General features: G+C 39.9%; 2 protein-coding genes across 2 annotated transcripts; one reads left to right on the top strand and one right to left on the bottom strand.

Annotated features, from left to right (window-relative positions):
• The first annotated feature begins 347 nt into the window (after positions 1-347).
• Positions 348-10,663, top strand: leng8 (leukocyte receptor cluster (LRC) member 8). Its single transcript, XM_058399309.1, has 15 exons — positions 348-646; positions 1,054-1,192; positions 1,759-1,896; positions 2,062-2,136; positions 2,566-2,995; positions 3,262-3,439; positions 3,569-3,739; positions 3,820-4,038; positions 4,133-4,294; positions 4,608-4,896; positions 5,137-5,238; positions 5,791-5,859; positions 5,958-6,087; positions 6,278-6,485; positions 6,597-10,663. The coding sequence occupies exons 1-15, from the start codon at positions 606-608 to the stop codon at positions 6,754-6,756; spliced, it is 2,511 nt and encodes an 836-aa protein (XP_058255292.1). The 5' UTR covers positions 348-605; the 3' UTR covers positions 6,757-10,663.
• Positions 10,664-12,527: 1,864 nt separating this feature from the next.
• On the bottom strand, positions 12,528-16,611 carry tpi1b (triosephosphate isomerase 1b). Its single transcript, XM_058399318.1, has 7 exons — positions 16,402-16,611; positions 14,130-14,253; positions 13,946-14,030; positions 13,702-13,834; positions 13,512-13,597; positions 13,332-13,419; positions 12,528-13,233 (listed from the first exon to the last, which is right to left on the bottom strand). The coding sequence occupies exons 1-7, from the start codon at positions 16,511-16,513 to the stop codon at positions 13,115-13,117; spliced, it is 747 nt and encodes a 248-aa protein (XP_058255301.1). The 5' UTR covers positions 16,514-16,611; the 3' UTR covers positions 12,528-13,114.
• Between the last annotated feature and the right edge of the window lie 1,884 nt (positions 16,612-18,495).

Here is an 18,495-nt window from a genome sequence, read left to right as displayed (position 1 = left end):
TGGATTTATTTATTTCATTTTGCACTTAAAGAATCACATTTTTCTACACAAATCGGATATAAGTTAGTATTATGGCCAGAAGAACCCAATACAGCATCCATGTACACCAATAAAGCAGTTTTTTGTGTATAGTTATATTGTGTATTTTGTGTGTGTGTGTGTGTGTGTTTTAACATTTTATTTATCTATTTGTGTGTATCTATCTATCTATCTATCTATCTATCTATCTATCTAAATAAATAAATAAATAAATGTGTACTAATCACCACACACACACACACACGATCAGGAGGCGGGACTTTTATCCAGTGGGAGTTTCCGGTGTGAAACGTCAGTTGAATCACCGGCAGCCATTTTGTTTTAGGTGTCGACTTTCTCTCTCGACGTCGTGTTTTAACATGGCTTAAAACCCTGCTGTAGTTTGTTTACTTACATAGGTTTATAGCTTTATTTGATATATTTTTCGAGTTGAATTGCGAAAAAAAATCTCTTCGTCTTTGTACTTGCAAATATTTCTCGAAAAGGTAATAGCTGGCTGGCTAACTAGAGTTTTTGAGCAACCTCTTTAGCTCGCCTGCTAGCACAGCGACTTTGCCCGCAGCAAAATGGCGACGAATACTACACCACAGACTCCGGCGGCTGCCTGGTAAAGTATTTGCTTCCTATTAAGTGCGTTTAGCTGTGCCATGATCTAATTTTTTCTGCTAAATAAAATAGGGATACTGAGTTACACGATGTTTAATGTTTATCGTAGCTTAGCTAAGGTAACGTACGATACAGTAGATTAGAAGACCTAGCTGGTCTGACTAACGCCTGTCTGTTCTTCACCAAATCTGGATCCTGTCAGGATAAATAAAGGCTAGATAGTCTGACACGCAATTCTGGTGGGTTACCTAGATTAATTCAATTAGAGCATGATACTTATATTCCATCATTATATTTTTATACAGTATAATCAATTATAGAAAACAATTTTAACACTATTGTTTGAGTTAAAATTCGTTGTGATGCCAATTATAAACTGGTGGCATTATTTTTGTTTCTGTTCTCCAGGCCATATGGGGGCAGTACTGCAACAGAGGCGCCTGTTCATGAAAACCCTGAGTGGGAGAAAGCGAGACAGGCTCTGGCATCCATCAGCAAGAGCCAGAACTCCACCAAAACATCTGCAAATAACCACACCAACACACAGGTCAGGCTGCATATGCTGAACAGTGGCTATAAGCAAAAATAAATCAATAAAATTCTGACACTGTGTGTGTTTAGTGCACATCTAGCTTAATCCTCACTCCCTTGGCTTAAACTTCTCTCTCTCTTACAGGGTTGTGTTTTGTTCTCTAAATATAGATAGAGAGAGAAATAAACAGCCACTAGGATTTGATAGCAAATATAATTGATAGTAATTTGTCCTTAAGTTATTTAAGGCCACTGTACCTTCATTGTCCAAGCCCAGACTTTCAGTATATGAGTCACACAAGCAGGACGACTGTAGTATTCCATGCTCCACCATGGTTAAATCAGGAAAAACTCACATTATTTAATTATCCAAGATCTTTACTTTGGATACCTAAACTGGCACATGTTGTACTTTTCTATTTGGACCTTTTAGTAATGATGGTTTAAAGAATTTAAATGCAACAGTGTGGTTATATCTCTTTGAGAAAAAGAGAATATTAAAGCAACATCATATCTTATCGTAATAGATTCAGGCTTTAAAAGCTGTGTGGTGTGTTTTATTCGTTTGTTATCTTTTTTTAGGCTGGACAGTATCAAGCAGCAGTGACTGACACATCAGCAATGCAGCAACCACCACCATACTACCAGTGGTACCCACAGAACCAGCAGCAGTATGCAGGATACACTTACCCATACAACTACTATTACCCAGTGCCTCCGGTAAATCAAAACTAGGGCTACATGACACTTGTGGCATAAAAGGTCACAAGTCAATAATAAGCTTGTACTGATATTTTATTTTAGCGTATACTTAGTCTTTCTGTAGTGTACTTGTAATATGTAAAGTAAAAACTTATACTGATAGATTTGCTTTCTAATTATTAGTATGCAGGACCATATCCCCCTGGTCAGTATGGTGTTCCTGGAGCCTACCAACAACCAAGTGCTCCTACTGCACAGGTAACTTTTGTACAGTGCAAATTATATTAAACATGTAAAGGTATATTTTTAAGCATGTATTTGCATGTGGTAGTGTTCATTAAATGTGGAAAAAATGCTGGGATCTTTTAATACACTTGTTAAACATAATATATTGTTTCTAATTGAGTGGGCTGTGTGTGGTTATAACTGGTATGGTGTCACTGTGTATGCTTGTCAGGATGTCAACCGTGTTTAATATCAGCTAACAGTGCTGCATTTGAAATGCAGTGTAGCTGCACAGCAGTGACAGACATGCTAGTAGAGAATGATCCACCACCTAAATAATATCTAGAGGGCAGGCCCTCTGCTTTTCAAGGACAGGGTAGAGAGTGAGTGACCAGTTGTGCATTGTAGTTAATGGACTGCAAAATGTAACACTGTGCAACATTTCTGCCTGTTTTCTGTCAGCACACTGGCATGACTGGATTGAAGGAGCAGGCTTCTGGTTATCCATGTGAAGCACAGCCTCCACCTCCTGATGTCCCCCAGCCTCCTCCACAAAGCCCCACCAGCACAGAACAGCCTCCACCTCCTCCTCCCCCTCCCATACCACCCCCACCCAATTCTCAGTACCCTCCACCCCCTTCTCCATCCCATTATAATTCTAATGGAGCTCTGCCTTATAGCCCTACTGACTCCAGTCCTGTGAGGACTTACAGTTATGGGCAGAATAGACCGGGATATCAGGGCTTTCAGGCTCCAACTTACCAAACATCACAGCAGCAGCAGGGGGCAGCACCAGGACTGTATGGAGGAGCAGGTCGAGGAGATTCTAGCAAAAAAGCCAATAATGCAAATGTGAACAAAGGCGGGCAACATATGTGGAACCGCATGAAACGTAAGTGTGCCTGGATTTATACAAAATGATGGACCTGGATGTAAGCTGGTAATGTAGTTCCTGGTGACACAAGTAGGAAAAACCTACACAAGTGTCTAAAATGCAGTTGGTCAAGGACAGGAGCCAGGTTATAGTAAACAGAATGCCTGGTAATTGTGTTGTGTTCAGTCAAGTGCATAGCTATAGCAGCTGTAGAATAATAAGGAGATTGCTAGATTTGGGTTGATTGTACGTACAGTGAATTATAAATCTGTCCCAACCCACAGAGGCTCCTGGAACCGGAGGTGTGAAGTTTAACATCCAGAAACGCCCATATGTAATGACCAGTCAAAATTTTGGAGCTGGTGAGCAGGCAAATGGATTGTCTACTTCCACCACAACAGCAGCAGCAACTCCTGTGTCTTCAGTAACAACAGCTACCACTGCAGGAGCATCTCAGGCTGGGTGAGACTTGTTGCATACACAGCTAGGCATAATTTTTTTGATGTATAAGCACAACATGTCTTAGTCTTAGACGTAGTATGTAATGCAGTAAGCAGACTGTCATTTGACGTGTGTGTGTGTGTTATACAGGCCTCAAGACTGGCCCCAGGCCATGAAGGAATATGTGCAGCGTTGCTTCACAGCTTGTGAGACAGAGGAAGACAAAGACAGGACAGAAAAGGTGCTAAAGGAAATTCTACAGAGCAGACTGCAAGATGGCTCAGCCTTCACCATTGACTGGACTAGAGAGCCTTTGCCAGAGTGAGTTGCCTCATTATCCTGGTGCATTCTATTTGACTTTGGTCTTTTGGAAAGAGGGGAACTAACCGGTCTCTCCTCAGGGTGAAACCTAGACAGTCCCGTTGGGAGACACCACCTCAGCGCTCTCAAGAGAACACTCTTGGTCGAGGGGGAGCAACAAGAGGTAGGGGTGGTGCTCGGCTGGGCAATTACAGAAATGTGTTTTCTCAAAGGAGTCCCTCCTCCAGCTCTTCCCGCTCTTCTTCACGTTCGCCATCTCCTCATAGCCGTTACAGAGAGAAGAGCAGACATCGCCGCAGGTAATGGATACAAAATTTGATATAGCCATGCCACCATTCCTAAAATTCATGATGTGATGGTTGTTCTATTTCTGATATGGATTTCTGTTTGTAGTGACTCTGGGTCTCAGTCTGACAGCAGCATGTCAAGTGACTTTCGACCACTCTCCCGACGGCAGCGGGCTGGGAGAGGTTGTGGGGAAGAGAGGGAAAAGGGGAGAGGAGCAGCAGTAGAAAGAGGCAGGGGGAGAGGAGGAAAAGCAAACCGAGGGCGAAGGTAAAAACTTTGAAAATGATTAGGGACTTTTTGCACATTAAATGTTCTTAAGTGTTTTTAAATAAATTTAAATTTTGTGCTTTTAAGGAGGATGTCATTGTACTTTTAGGCAATCATTTGTCTCCAAATCCTGATTCATTTCCCTGTTTCTATTTCTAAAAAGTCTTTTTGCAGTAGGATGCTTCCATCTTTCTTTTTTCATGTCTTGCATTTAAATATATGAATTTGCCAAATTGCCTAATTGTACCAATCAACAAATGAGACCAGTGTCCTGTTTCATAATAAAATGACTAAATGTGAATTCCTTTCTCAGGAATGATGATCTGGCTGGTGTTATTGGTAAGAAGCGTAAGGGTGGAACAGCAGGCCTGGACTTCCATGACCCGAACCGTGAGGCCAAGAAGCAGAGCCGGGCAGCACGATTCCACACCAAGCGCACTGAGCCACTGGTACTGAATATCAATGCCATTGAGCTCCCAAATGCTTCTCAGGAGGGCCTCAGCTGGGATGAATGTCCCATTGTGGGTACCTGCCAGGACATCACCAAAAACTATCTGCGTTTGACCTGTGCCCCTGATCCTGCCACCGTGCGACCCGTGTCTGTATGTATTAGTCAACCCATACACATACACTAAGATGAAGCTGGCTTTGTGACATGAGCAATATACAGAAATCATTTCAGTATAATGAATCTCCCACATGTTGGTCACTTCTGTAAATCAGTGCAAATATAGTAAAAGCAATTATTAGACACATTGGCCAAATATTTCCATTGAATATGTATGTGAACAATTATGTGCGCAATGTACACTTATTTAGTTTCTGATTGTTCTGCCTTTCAGGTGTTGCGCAAGTCTCTGACTGCAGTGAAGGCTCACTGGAAGACCAATCAGGATTACCCATATGCCTGTGAACAGATGAAGTCAATACGACAAGACCTCACTGTGAGTAAATTCACTGGAATAGAGTTGGTCATTGAGTACCTTTACAGTCAAATACAGGACACGAAAGCAATAATAAATCTCTTGGGCCACCTCCAGTTTCATGTAAAGATTTACTATTATAATTGAACATGTAAAACTATAATGATTATATTATATATAAAATATATCATTTATATATCATTTAAGCCTACCCAAACAATTTACTGCATAGGCATGGTAATGTCTTTAGTGCCCTAGTGAGCCAGAGTTAAAAAAAAATTGTTCTGTTCGGGTACTGATGTGGCAGACATACCAAAAATGTGTGTGTTTTAATAGGATGTGGCTGTTTACTCTTTCCTTTTAATTGAACTATTTAGATCTGACTTTGGTTAATCATTACTAGAGGCCTAGCAACTAACCATATGAGGTGACAACCATAATATAGAGCTATATTGTGAAATATACAATAGGCCTTGTTTAATTTTGTCAGGTTAAAGAAAATAAATGAGAACTGTGTTTAGTTATTTTTCCCCCATTTTTAAGCTTTATCGTTGGTGGAATCTGTCTTTTCAGGTTCAAGGAGTACGAACTGACTTCACAGTAGAGGTCTATGAAACGCATGCACGTATAGCCCTGGAGAAGGTAAGGTGTCTTTATGTTTAAGTTTGAAGTGTGTTGGTTTGCTGATTTGTTTAGATTTATGTTTAAAGCAAATTTGTGATCTTACATGTTTCTTTTAGGGTGACCATGAGGAGTTTAACCAATGCCAGACACAGCTGAAAGAGCTTTACAAGGAGTGTCCATCGAGCAACGTAGGAGAATTCACTGCCTACAGACTGCTATACTACATCTTCACTAAAAACTCTGGAGGTATTTTTGCTCTTTGGTCAGCTACCCATTCTTTTCAAGCTTTATCCATTTAAACATTTCTTTATTCTTTTGCTATTGCTTTACTCTACATAAACTACCTTTAGTTTAATCCACAGTTTTATCAAACCTGTGTGTTGTCACCAAACTCAAACTTGACTTCTTTTTTTTCTTTTAAATATTATTAAATCAGACTTGACCACTGAGTTGGTGTATCTCACCCCTGAGCTCCGTCAGGATGACTGCGTGTCTCATGCTCTTGCGCTCCGTGCCGCGTGGGCACTTGGAAACTACCATCGCTTTTTCTTGCTGTACAAGACAGCGCCACGTATGGCAGCTTACCTCATTGACAAATTTGTGGAGCGTGAGAGGAAGTTAGCACTGAGGGCTATTCTCAAAACGTGAGTACAAATAACAAGGACATAATCTGAGTTTTTATGCTCTTTCAAAACGGTTGAAGTAAAGTTGATACTAAACCCATTTGCTCTTGTTTCTCTCACTGTCTCCTGCAGGTTCAGGCCCTCTGTGCCGGTGGAGTATGTACAGTCCAGTCTGGCCTTCCCTTGTTTAGATACATGTTTGACTTTCCTGACAGGGCTTGGAGTCACATTCGTTCAGTCAGATCCTAATAAGATAGATTGCAAAGCCAGCTCAGCTTGTCTCACCACTTAAGAAAGTGCAAGAGAGGGGTGGGAAAATTTAAAAGTTGACAGGAGTGATGAGGGACCAGATATCTGCATAACACAGCCAGCTTATCTTAGCTTAGATAGATGACAATGTTCAACATTGATTACACTTATTTATATTCTTATTACTCTTATAGAGTGTGACATACATACAGAAATGGACTGTAAATACATTCATTTAATTACCTAGTGTGATAGTGACTAGCTGATCTGCCTATACTTGAAACCTCAGAGTATTAACACTGGGAGAGAAGCTGCCTATATGAGACAAATCCACACAGTAATCAGAGATAGGCCAAGTGCAATAAAACATCAGCTCTGTAGTTTATCTCCAACTATCAGGCAGAAAAGCTTAGATAGTTTGAAGAACATTTCTGGGTTTCCCCGTTTCCCAGGCCGTGCAGATCATTTTGAAGCTAACGGTGTTCTGTGTTCTCATGTTTTTCTTCCCTCAAGCCAACAGCCTCAAAGGTTATATGAAGAGCACGAAAATCCAAGTTGTGAAGACAAAAAGCTGATTACGAAACTTCCTGTTCATCTCAGGACAAAGATGGCTGCTCCAAGCTCTCTGTTCAAGATTAGAAGATCCCACATATGTCATTTTCAATGGACTTTATCTTGCTAATGGTGGATGCCAGTCTGGTGAGAAGATGGTTTGTATGCCTCCAAGTGTGTCTTCTTCTGGTATCAATTGTGAGAGCAGCAGAAGAGCAATTGAGCAATATTCCGGGCATTTCATCCCAGTAATTCCAGGTATGGACTTGCAATATGGATCATGGAGCATGTGAAGATACAGTTCTACGCAGATAGTTTTGCTTCAGCCTTCTACATTGTTTCTGACACAGCTAAATCTGTCTGTCAAGTTCCCTGATCTCCTTCAACTTCTAAAGAGCGTAGCTCACTGAAATGGCGGCACTAAGACCAAGACTCTTAAGGCAAAGTTAAAGAGGATCCAGATCTGCAGCAAAATCGACAGAATATAGGACCACAGTAGTTCTCCAGAAGTTCACAGCCTGAGTATATGCGGAGCTACCTGCCCGAATCAACAGCAGTTTTTTCCAGGAAGATCAAAACGACCTACCAGAGAGATAATCCAGAGTGCATCACATGAAGTGAAGATGACCATGGGAGCAGATTAACCTGTAAGGCAGCAGAAGAAATTTGGCAAGTGCAGCTGTAATCACCTCTGGTGGATGACATCGTTTTTGGAGCTTACTTCTCTTGCTCATGTAGGAGCTAAAAGCATAATGGGTTTGTATATGTCTTGAGCCTGTGCGCATATTTATGCGTGGTAAGAAGAAGGGACTTGGTTGGTTATAGTGTAAGAAGTATTGGTCCAGCAGCAGATACTGTTAAGATTTTCAGATGCCATATATATATGTCAAAATAAAACAAGGTGTCAGGAGTATGATCCGATCCACCTGATGTTGGCCTTGGGAACAAAAATGTTAAAGGGTTCTTTAATTCTTTTTAATATTTAATTCAGGATTGTGAGGGAATGTGATCAGCTAAAGAGAAAGATTTGAAAGAATCTTGCAGCAGGATTGCTTTGTACCTGTTTTAGTCCTTTGACACTTGCTTGTTAAACTTTAAAGTTCTTTGGTGAGCTTAAGGAATCCGGCCTACCTATAGTTTTACTCTCTTTGTAGTCCAAAAATCTTGGCATAGCTTGCTGTGTTGGAGCATGAAGAAGACTTTAGTGTATTTAGTGCCGTTACTGAGCTGAGATGTTTATCATTAGAGTATCTTTGAGTTATCTTCAGGTGAAGCATATGTTGAAGTGTAAATATTGTACAGAACCTCTATTTGCCTTTTCTGCCCCTGGGATAAATGGTTGAATTTTCCTGTTTACACTGGTAAGTGTTCTTGTAATTAAGACGTGTACATTTAAATGGAAGCTTTTTTAAAACCAAAGTTTCATTAAATCAGATTTTGAATAATGGAAATATGTAAAATATATATATAGAACATTGAGAGGATGGTATATAAATATCCATGAATTTCTTGCTTCTCTGTTGGAGATGGAAGATTAAACAGTAGTATGAACAATTACTAAGGTATAGCAATTGCTTCTGGATAACTATTTAAAAACAAACATTATTGTAATAATCCAGGTTTTTATTTGCAACAGAGTTTTTTTTTTTCTTGTGGGTGATTAGGTATTTGTAACAGGTTTTGCTTATTTTCTTCATTTTCTTTTCCCCCGCCCCCTGTATTTCTCAGTGTAAATGTTTTTCATCCATGTGCTGTTGTTTTTAATTGCCTCCCCAATTTCTTGCTTCTTTAACCTATTGCTTATTTACTGCCCGTTCTCCTAAAAGTTTTTCTTTTTTCTACCATGCTCACAACGAGAGAAAGATTTAGTTTCACTACTGTTTCCACACCAGTTAACACCACTGTTACCCTTCTCTGTGCAACAAAGATTCTGTTTGACTATCCTTGGTTTTTTGGGCTTTTTTGGCTATATAGGGAACAGGCTATTTGTATTAACTGGTGTGTTTTATTGGCAGTATTTTTTTTTTTTCTTTTTTCTTTTCTTTTTTTTTTTTTTGCTTGTCTGAGACATTTAAACGAGTATGTAAGGATAAGTTGATAACTTGCTTCGTTGCTTTTCATTTTTCTGAGTGTAGCGTCTATTGGTTTGTTCTGTAGAATGTCTCATTTTCATCATATATTTTTCTTTCATTTGATGGTAACATAAATGACCTGTGTTAGTAACTTGTTGCAATATTGACCAGCTTGATTGTCCTGTGCTGCACTGACCCTGCCACCCCCCACCCCCCAATCTTCTCCCTGTCTCTCCTTCTCTCATGCTCTCCTTTTCTCATTATCAGATTTCTCTTTTGTCTTGCAGTCATGCATAATGGAAGCTAAACGAGGGAGGAAAAGATGAAAAATGAGAGAGAAACGTGTATCCAGAGTTGAACTGGACGCTGGAAAGTGACCACACCTAACACAAAAAATGTATTCGCTCGGCTACACCTTTAACCATAACCTTAAAGTCTGTTGCAATGTGTGTGCATTTTTTTTTTAAATGCGCAGTCTTCATGCTCTTGATCATACTGCAATATTTCTTACCCACCATTGTCAGTAAATGCACTGTCAAAATTGTTATAAAGTAAATTGGTATGTTCAGATGTGATTTGTTCCCCTTTTTACAATTTTTCGTGACTATGTAATGTTTCAAGTTATGTAGTATTTTTAGCTTTATTGGTTCTGGCAGCTTATTTAGTAATAGGCTGGGGAACAGAACATACCTAAACATATCATTTGCAGATTCCCTTCCACACCAGGTTGTTTTCATCTGAATGTAAAAATTATTTTAGCTTAAATGCTTTACATGATGAATCAAATGAACAGTTTACTCATGTCTTTTTAGATTGACAGTTCTCTTATTTTGAATGTTTGTTTTGTGGTAAGATATACTGTACTATCCTTGCCTCTTCTAATGGTCCCATCCCTGTGTGTAAATGTGCATTAAGCTCTCTCTTCCTCTGGTCCTCTTCTGATTTTGACTGCTTCATACCTCTTTAGTTCCATAGTAATTGTTTTGCTTTATTTTGATGCCTTTCCTCTTAAATGTTCTCATCTCTCATAGGTTGTGTTCTTTAACTAGTTCTCATCCTTTGTTGCTTTCTCTTGACTTCTGTCTCTTCCTTCTCCTTTCTCTTTCTTTTCTTTTCTCCCCCATGTGCTTTATAACGAATATGTAAGGGTCACGTATATATCTGCTCTGTTCTTGGCAGTAAGTATTTCCCGCATCATCTGATTGCTTCTCTGCCTTTTCTTACAGCTCAAAAGTTTAACATCTGAACATCAGCTTTGAGCTAAAGGACAATGTAAATACTTTATCTGTATATATTGTACTGCTGAAATAAATCAGAAAGAAATTATTTTCTTTTGTGGTTATTGTGCAAAACAAGTACGTCTTACATTTCACATCTCGTATCTTACAACTACGACTGTTTAATTTGTGGCCACTAAGTAACATTACTGTAGCATACAATGTATTACAATTGTGCAATAAAACTTAATTTATCTAGCTTTAAAAATATTTAGTTTGTTGAATACTATAATGAGAAGTATTATATTAACTTGCTAGATATTACTGTACTTTAGTATTTGGGGTAAACAAAGTATTGAGATTAACAGTGTTTGATGCTATATAAAGTGGTGCAGCATTTTGTTTTTAATGGGTGATTGTAAAATAGCTGCATGTACAGTTTTATTGGACTGCTGTGCAGCAAGCCTTGATCTCTTGCACTCATGTGGCTGAACGTTCCCATGTGGTGGGAAGCCTTCCCAGAAGAGGGGGATGTCTCTATATTAATATCCATGGTTTTTGGAATGGGATGTGTTCAGTATTCCAAAGGTGACATCCTTTTGTCCGTACAGTGTAGATCCAAAGATGTCCAACACAACGTTTCTGCACTTCCGTCTTGCACACGTTGTACTTTATGTAGCTAGGACAAACTTTCTGTCCTTAGCTATATGTTATGTTGTCTATGTAGCACCAGGGTCCTGGAGAAATGTTTTATTTCACTCTGTACCACTTCAGCTATATGTGGTTGAAATGGCAATAAAGCTATTTGACTTGACATGCACCCTCCTGCAGAAAATGGGCCATCTTTAAGACCCTGGGGGCCAGATTAATAACCACTATTCTACCATTTTTATTTTTAAATATCAATTAAAATCCTGTCAATGACAAGAAGACAGACATTCCCTGACGAGACATTTGACTTATTTGTATAGAAATGAGTTCATATTTATATACAATTTCATAATCACTAATGAAAACATATTTCCCAGTATCTCTTCAAGATTGGATCTCTACCTTCTAACTGAAATATTCCTGATATTAAAATAACTATTCTTGGTGCTATACAGCAGGTTAGGATTGAGAATAAAGGTTACTACTCCTCTTTAATGATGGTTACCAATACCAGGCCTCACGCTCTATTTATGTTGTGTAGTGAATAAAAAGCTGTTACTGCCCTCTAGTGTACAAACAGCAAAACTTCCATTAATTAAATAGAACGTCATTTTGGATTGATTCATGGTGGTTAATACATGAGATTAATCTTAAACAAAATTATCATTTTCTCATTAATATTTATGGAGCTTCACTGGGAGAAAAAACAAATCTAGTAGGCTACAGAGGCTGATGTCCCCACTGGGGGTGATAGAAAGCTCTAGGGATGTGTTGGGATTGTCTAGAACAGGGATGCCCAATTTTATCCACAAAAGGGCCAGTGTGGGTGCAGGTTTTCATTCCAACCAAGCAGAAGCTACAACTGATTCCACCTGTTTAATCGACTGATCTTGGCTTTTCAGATTCAGGTGTGGCTTCTTCTCGGTTGAAGTGAAAGCCTGCACCCACACCGGTCCTTTCCAGTCCTGGTCTATATGAACTTTTCACCTGACAGGATGGAGTTTGTATAACAGCTATGACATTTATCCCCTCAAGTAATCCATCCATTCATGCTTTGCATCTTACTGCAGTTGCAATCCACCCTCAAAAGGCCTGGTATTTGCTATTTGGATTAAAATGGTAACTTTGGTATTTCAGGACATTTTTAACATAAGACTTGAACAACTGTTCAACAGCTGTTAATCAGATACATGACCATATACTTGATGACAGCTCTTGTAGATTTGGATCACTTTTAAAAAAAAAAAAAAAAAAAAAAAAAAAAGTTAACTGTACCATTTCAGTGATTTGATTATACATGGAATGAAACCAGAACAATGGGGTTTGTTCTACTCTCAAACATTTATTACAATTTTCTTACTTGCATTAACTTTATAGTGCCTGGTTATGACACATCATGAACAGCTTCTGGACCCACTGACCAGAAAGCAATTTGATGCATTTATTAACTTAAGTCACAGAACATACAGTAAGGGGGGGGGATTCTACTGACTTAGACACATGGTTATTGGCTCTTCGCCATAAACTTAACAGTGTATGCACAGAAAGAGCTGGTAAACATTGTCATGTAAAGGCATGGCCTAAATAGCCCAGTGCTAATTCCTCTAATCCATATAGGTAGTATTATCATTAGTGCGGAGAGTTGACATCGTCTCCATTCAGTGTGATAATACTGCCTTTACTTTAAGTGCCAATCACATCAAGACTAAATCATCTTTGTTAATACATAATGCACAAAATGAAAAGGAAATTGGTGCAGGAGCAGCAGCACAGAAATACTTGGGGAGAGTAGGGAAATAAAGATTTAGTTTGAATGGGGCAGAAGTGCTTTAAGCTAGGACTAGAATGGAGGTGAAATGGGCATATGTTAGCGGCAGTTGTTCCTCAGCTACTCAGTTTCAAGTTTCTTTTATGCTTTGGCGTTGATTATATCCACAAACTCTGGTTTCAGTGAAGCTCCACCCACCAAGAAACCATCCACATCTTTCTGGGCTGCCAGCTCCTTGCAGGATGCCCCAGTAACTGAACCTGAAAGTGAATGAAAAGTGTGTCAATGGTCTTTACCTGAACCCATCATTGATCAATGAAATGTGTATAGAACATGCACATAAATAATGGCCCTTTACCTCCATAGATGATCCTAACAGAGTTAGCAACAGCCTCGGAAATGTTGGCACTCATCCACTGCCTGAGTTTATCATGCACTTCTTGAGCCTACAGGAAGAAATTTTTGGGGGCTCAGTAAACCACAGGAAGCAGATTTGTAAAAAAAAGTTTGCTCATCTAATGATTTGTGATGGTTGTACCTGTTGCGGTGATGCAGTTTTGCCAGTGCCAATGGCCCAGACAGGCTCATAAGCAATCACCACCTTACTCCAGTCCTTAACATTGTCTACAACACAAGAGAAAGCTTTCAGCACTTTATTTAAAAACAAGGCAATAGCCAATTTTAGTCCTTTGAACCCTTTTAAACTTCACACAACCATATCCATTTACCTGCGATGGCTTTGGTCTGTGCGAAGACGACCTTCTCCGTGATGCCAGCCTCTCTCTCGTCCAACTTCTCCCCAATACAAGCGATCACGCCTAGGCCATTCTCGAGAGCATGAGCTACCTTCTGGCCAATCAGCTGCAAGGATTTATGCCACAACACGTACGTTTTAAACAGTGCTCACTGCAACCATATCAAGTCTAAGATTTCATAGCATCTTTTGTGTACAAGGAATAACTTCTTATGTACCTCATCACTCTCTCCGAATATGTGACGCCGCTCAGAGTGTCCCAGAATCACCCACTCCACACCACAGTCCTTAATCATCGCAGGGCTGAAGGAGAGAAAGGATGAAAGAGGGGGAGTGAGTGGGGGGGGGGGAAGTAATGCTAACCAAAATATAGATTCATCATAAATACGCGTGGTCCTGTACCTGATCTCTCCAGTGAAGGCACCCTTTGCAACCTTGTAGCAGTTCTGTGCAGCCACACCAATTTTTGAGTCAAGCTTGGACCTGGCAAAGTCCAGGTAGATGGAAGGAGCGCCACAGACCACATCTGCAAGAAGAGTTTTATTAAGAACTTGGTTAAAATGCTAGTTAATTTTACATTCAAAAAACCACAATACAGAAGCCAACGGTCTACCATTAACTACAAGGCGACGGCACACTTTACAGAAAGCGTTCTTTAATTATTACTCGTTCTTGCTTTAAGGGTTGCTATAAATTTGTATCAGTCAGATGCAAGCATAAAGTCACAACCATGTGGCTTGTAATCACAAAGAAGGTAGACACACAAACACACATTTTTGGGGAAAGAGCGATTGCAGACATGTCCACTGATGTTCTGATGCTCACATAACTGCTACATTTTCATGAAAAGCATGTTGGAGACTCTGCAAATGTTTCCCCTCCACAAAGTGCTTTAAATCTTCACCCTGAGAACACCATGCCTACAGTAAAGCATGGTGGTGGTAGCATGTAGAGCCTTATACTTGGACTTTTGGTTGCTTCTATGCCTAATGCCTCTCTGACAGCAAACAGCACCATTTAAACTTTATTGCAGTTGGACCATATATTATCCATTTTACAGTAATCTATTTAATGGTGCACTATGGGGTATAAACTCTAACCAATTCTATTGGGGGGGGTGATAAATACTACAGCAAAGCCCGCTGTTCTATGACACTATTTTTCTAAACAGGAACAGTCACAGCTTCTGCAGCAGAATGACTAAGAAGGAGGACACGTGCAGAACTGAGTGTTCATTTTCCCTAAATCAAAATGTAAAATTCATAAACTTCCTGGTGAACCTGCGTCCACCAATATAACCCGAATTATTTCTTGTGCCCACTGTCCTCAATGCACTGTGTGTCGTTTGGAGACAGGGATCAGTACAAGGTATTCGCAGGACTATCTTGGGTAAAGCCAAATCTAAATTAAACCCAGCAATGACTCTGCCTTAAAAGGTCACACATCCTAGTCTTCACTGTCAAAAGGTCGGAGGTCGTCAGCGAAAAGGTCACTTAGCATTTTGCAAGGATCACGGGTCAAACAGAAACTGGAAGATAAAAGGTCATAGGATTAAAATAAATTCTTTTCTTTTTTTTTTTTTTTTTAAAATGGAGCAAAATCTCAGGTGATCTGACTTTAGAGTTGAAGACCGTTTTTGAAGCAAGAGAGCTGGCTGGGACAGACATTTTATGTTGAACTTTGGCTGGTAGAAGTCCACAGCTGTGTGTGCGCGCGCGCGCGTGTGTGTGTGAGAACAGCAAATAGACACCAACATTTTATGCCAACTTGTATAGAATGAAAAAACAAGGCAAGTCATTTTCTGCTGACCGACATTATAAATGAATTGTTGAAGACTACAAGATCTTCTAACATGGACAGATACAGAGGTGTTGATTAAACTGAACTTTATTAAAATCATATCAAAATATCATACAAATAAAAGTTGTTGCACTGAAACGTACAAAAAGTTGCTAAAAGGAGCCTGCTATTGACTTTTCATAGGTAGAAACGCATTCATTCACATATTCTATAAGCATGAAGATGCTGAGAAAATACGTTTCGTGTCAGTTTCCTGGGTCTGACACGGGCTACGTGCTGGAAAACACACACACACACACACACACACACACACACACACACACACACAGGCGCGTGCGATTCTCTATACACACCCACCAGGAGCTGTCAGGCCTGTCCATAGCATCACTGGAGCAAAATCCACGGCTGTGGACACGATCTGCACTAAAATGAATGACTAACCCGTAAATCCAACGTTCACAACCCAATCCGCCATTTCTCCCCCAAAACACTCTCACACACACGCTGAGGACACACACGACCTTGGGTGGCATGCTAACAGGAATTAGCCAGATAGCTAGAGCTAGAGCTTTGGCATGCACGTTTCAGATGGTGCTAATTAGCATCAGTGTGTGTTTAGATGAGAACTCGTTAGGGATCAAACCCCCCCATGTGACTATAACGGGTTATTTGCATTAGCTGAATACTGATAAGATAGAGTATGTGAGTTGTAAGGTGTTTTCCGGAGTTCTGCATCAGTTTTATAAACTGATTTGACAGAAATGCGTACATGAACGTTATCACACACACTGTATATTAACTACCTCTCTGTAGACCCGGAAATAACAGGACACTAGAGGACTCATTGCAACATTTCGCCTTGTTATTGCCTTACCGGTGTCGGCGTTGAGCTTTGCGCTGTTCAGAGTGTCGATGAGCTCTCCAAGACTTTTCTTATCGCCGTTCATCTTCCAGTTACCACCGACGAAAAATTTCCTACCAGTCATGATTGCAGAAAAGGTGAAACACCAACACACAGCCTGCTCGGGTCTTAGTGAAGCTAAGGTGACCTCAGGAGGAGAGAGAGACAGCAGTGTGCGGTCAGTGCAGTGGGATTATATAGAGGAGTGCCTAGCTCCGCCTACAGACAACTCACTGGCCTTCAACAGGGCTGGAGCGTCAGAGTGTGGTGTGTTACAATTCAGATACAACACAGATTCCTTGTGCACTTCCCCTTAACTTAAACGCGCTCGCTTCCGTGATGATGCACATGTGGGCAATAGATAGATAGATAGATAGATAGATAGATAGATAGATAGATAGATAGATAGATAGATAGATAGATAGATAGATAGATAGATAGATAGATAGATAGATAGATAGATAGATACTTTATTCATCCCAAAGGGAAATTCACAATTTCCAGCAGTATCCACAAACACAGGCAATAGATAAAGGAAGGAATATAACAGAAATACTAAAAAACCCAAATTAGGGTACAAAAATATGTAAAATAACAAAAAATTACAAAATATAGCAGAATATAACAATATAACAAAATATAGCAGAAAAATACTAAATACAGAGATTTAGGAATAAATATGGAGAATGAGATGAGAAACAAGATAAGTACAAGGTTACAAGTACAAGGTTACAGACCTAGTTGATGTGCCAAAAACTGTTGAAGTGTTGTCACTACTTGACTTATAAAAGTTGTTGCACCAATTCACTCCATGTTTCCAACGTTTCTCAATTTTGTTGATTCACTGGACATGGCCACATCTTGTCACCAACGGTTACTTTCACTTATGTCACCAGCTCTCATTGAAAATGAATGTTTTCTGTACTCGGTATACCTATATAGATATACCTGATTAGAGCATTAAGGGGTTACTAGATTGATGTACGCCAACCAGACATAACATTATGACCACCTGTTTAATATTGTGTTGATCCCCCTTCTGAGCACAAACAGCCCTGACCCGTCGTTTACTGTGTATTCTGACACCAATGTGCATCGATGAGAATTGACCGCTCATGACCCTCTTGCTGGTTTGCCATTGTTCCTTTCTTTTCTCTGCAATTCAATCCAATTCAATTCAATTCAATTTATTTGTATAGCGCCTTTTACAATGGACATTGTCTCAAAGCAGCTTTACAGCTTTAAAGAAGATAAACAGAGAAAGGAGAGGAAATAAATAAATAAATAGAAATAAAAATAAATTATTAAATGTAATTAGTAAACTATTTTGTCCTTATTTTATTTTATCCCTAATGAGCAAGCCTGTGGAGACAGTGGCAAGGAAAAACTCCCTGAGATGATATGAGGAAGAAACCTTGAGAGGAACCAGGCTCAGAAGGGAACCCATCCTCATTTGGGTGACACTGGAGAGTAAATAATGTAACTGTAACTAATTAATGTCCTTTCTACAACAGCACTCAAGGGCCCATGAGGAACAATTAGGTCAGTGTAGTTTATGAGCTCATTATAGACACTAATTCCTTGCTGTCACAAGCTGACAGATGTAATGGCAGATCTGTGATGGTGTGAAAGTCCCCAAGTGTCTCGGTCCACGGCTATCTCCTGGGTAACAGGCTATCCACACAGATCCATCCACAGCATCAGTGAGCACCACCAAGAGATGAGACTCCCACCAGAGGTAGAGGCAGTGGTCACACTGGAAACTGGAAAACACTGGGAGCTCAGGAGTGGGGTATATAGCTCAACAGAGAAAGACAGAGAAAAAGAAAGGGTATTAAGTATGCTTCTGATCATGTGATGCTTAAAGACAATGGATATTATGTCTAAAGTGCAGGCAGGGACTCCGGCAAGACTAGCTATGACAGCATAACTAAAAGAGAGAGCCAGAATGTGACAGACATGAAGGCTTCCTGGGACATAAAGCGTCCAACCACTTCACAGTCCGCAAACCTGAGTGACTTGTGAGGATGGTAAGATGACAGCATCCAAACATCCCAGTACACCAAA

This window comes from Hemibagrus wyckioides, linkage group LG01 (genome assembly GCF_019097595.1).
Source record: "Hemibagrus wyckioides isolate EC202008001 linkage group LG01, SWU_Hwy_1.0, whole genome shotgun sequence".
NCBI lineage: Eukaryota > Metazoa > Chordata > Actinopteri > Siluriformes > Bagridae > Hemibagrus > Hemibagrus wyckioides.
This window is presented reverse-complemented; position numbering and strand designations above follow the sequence as displayed.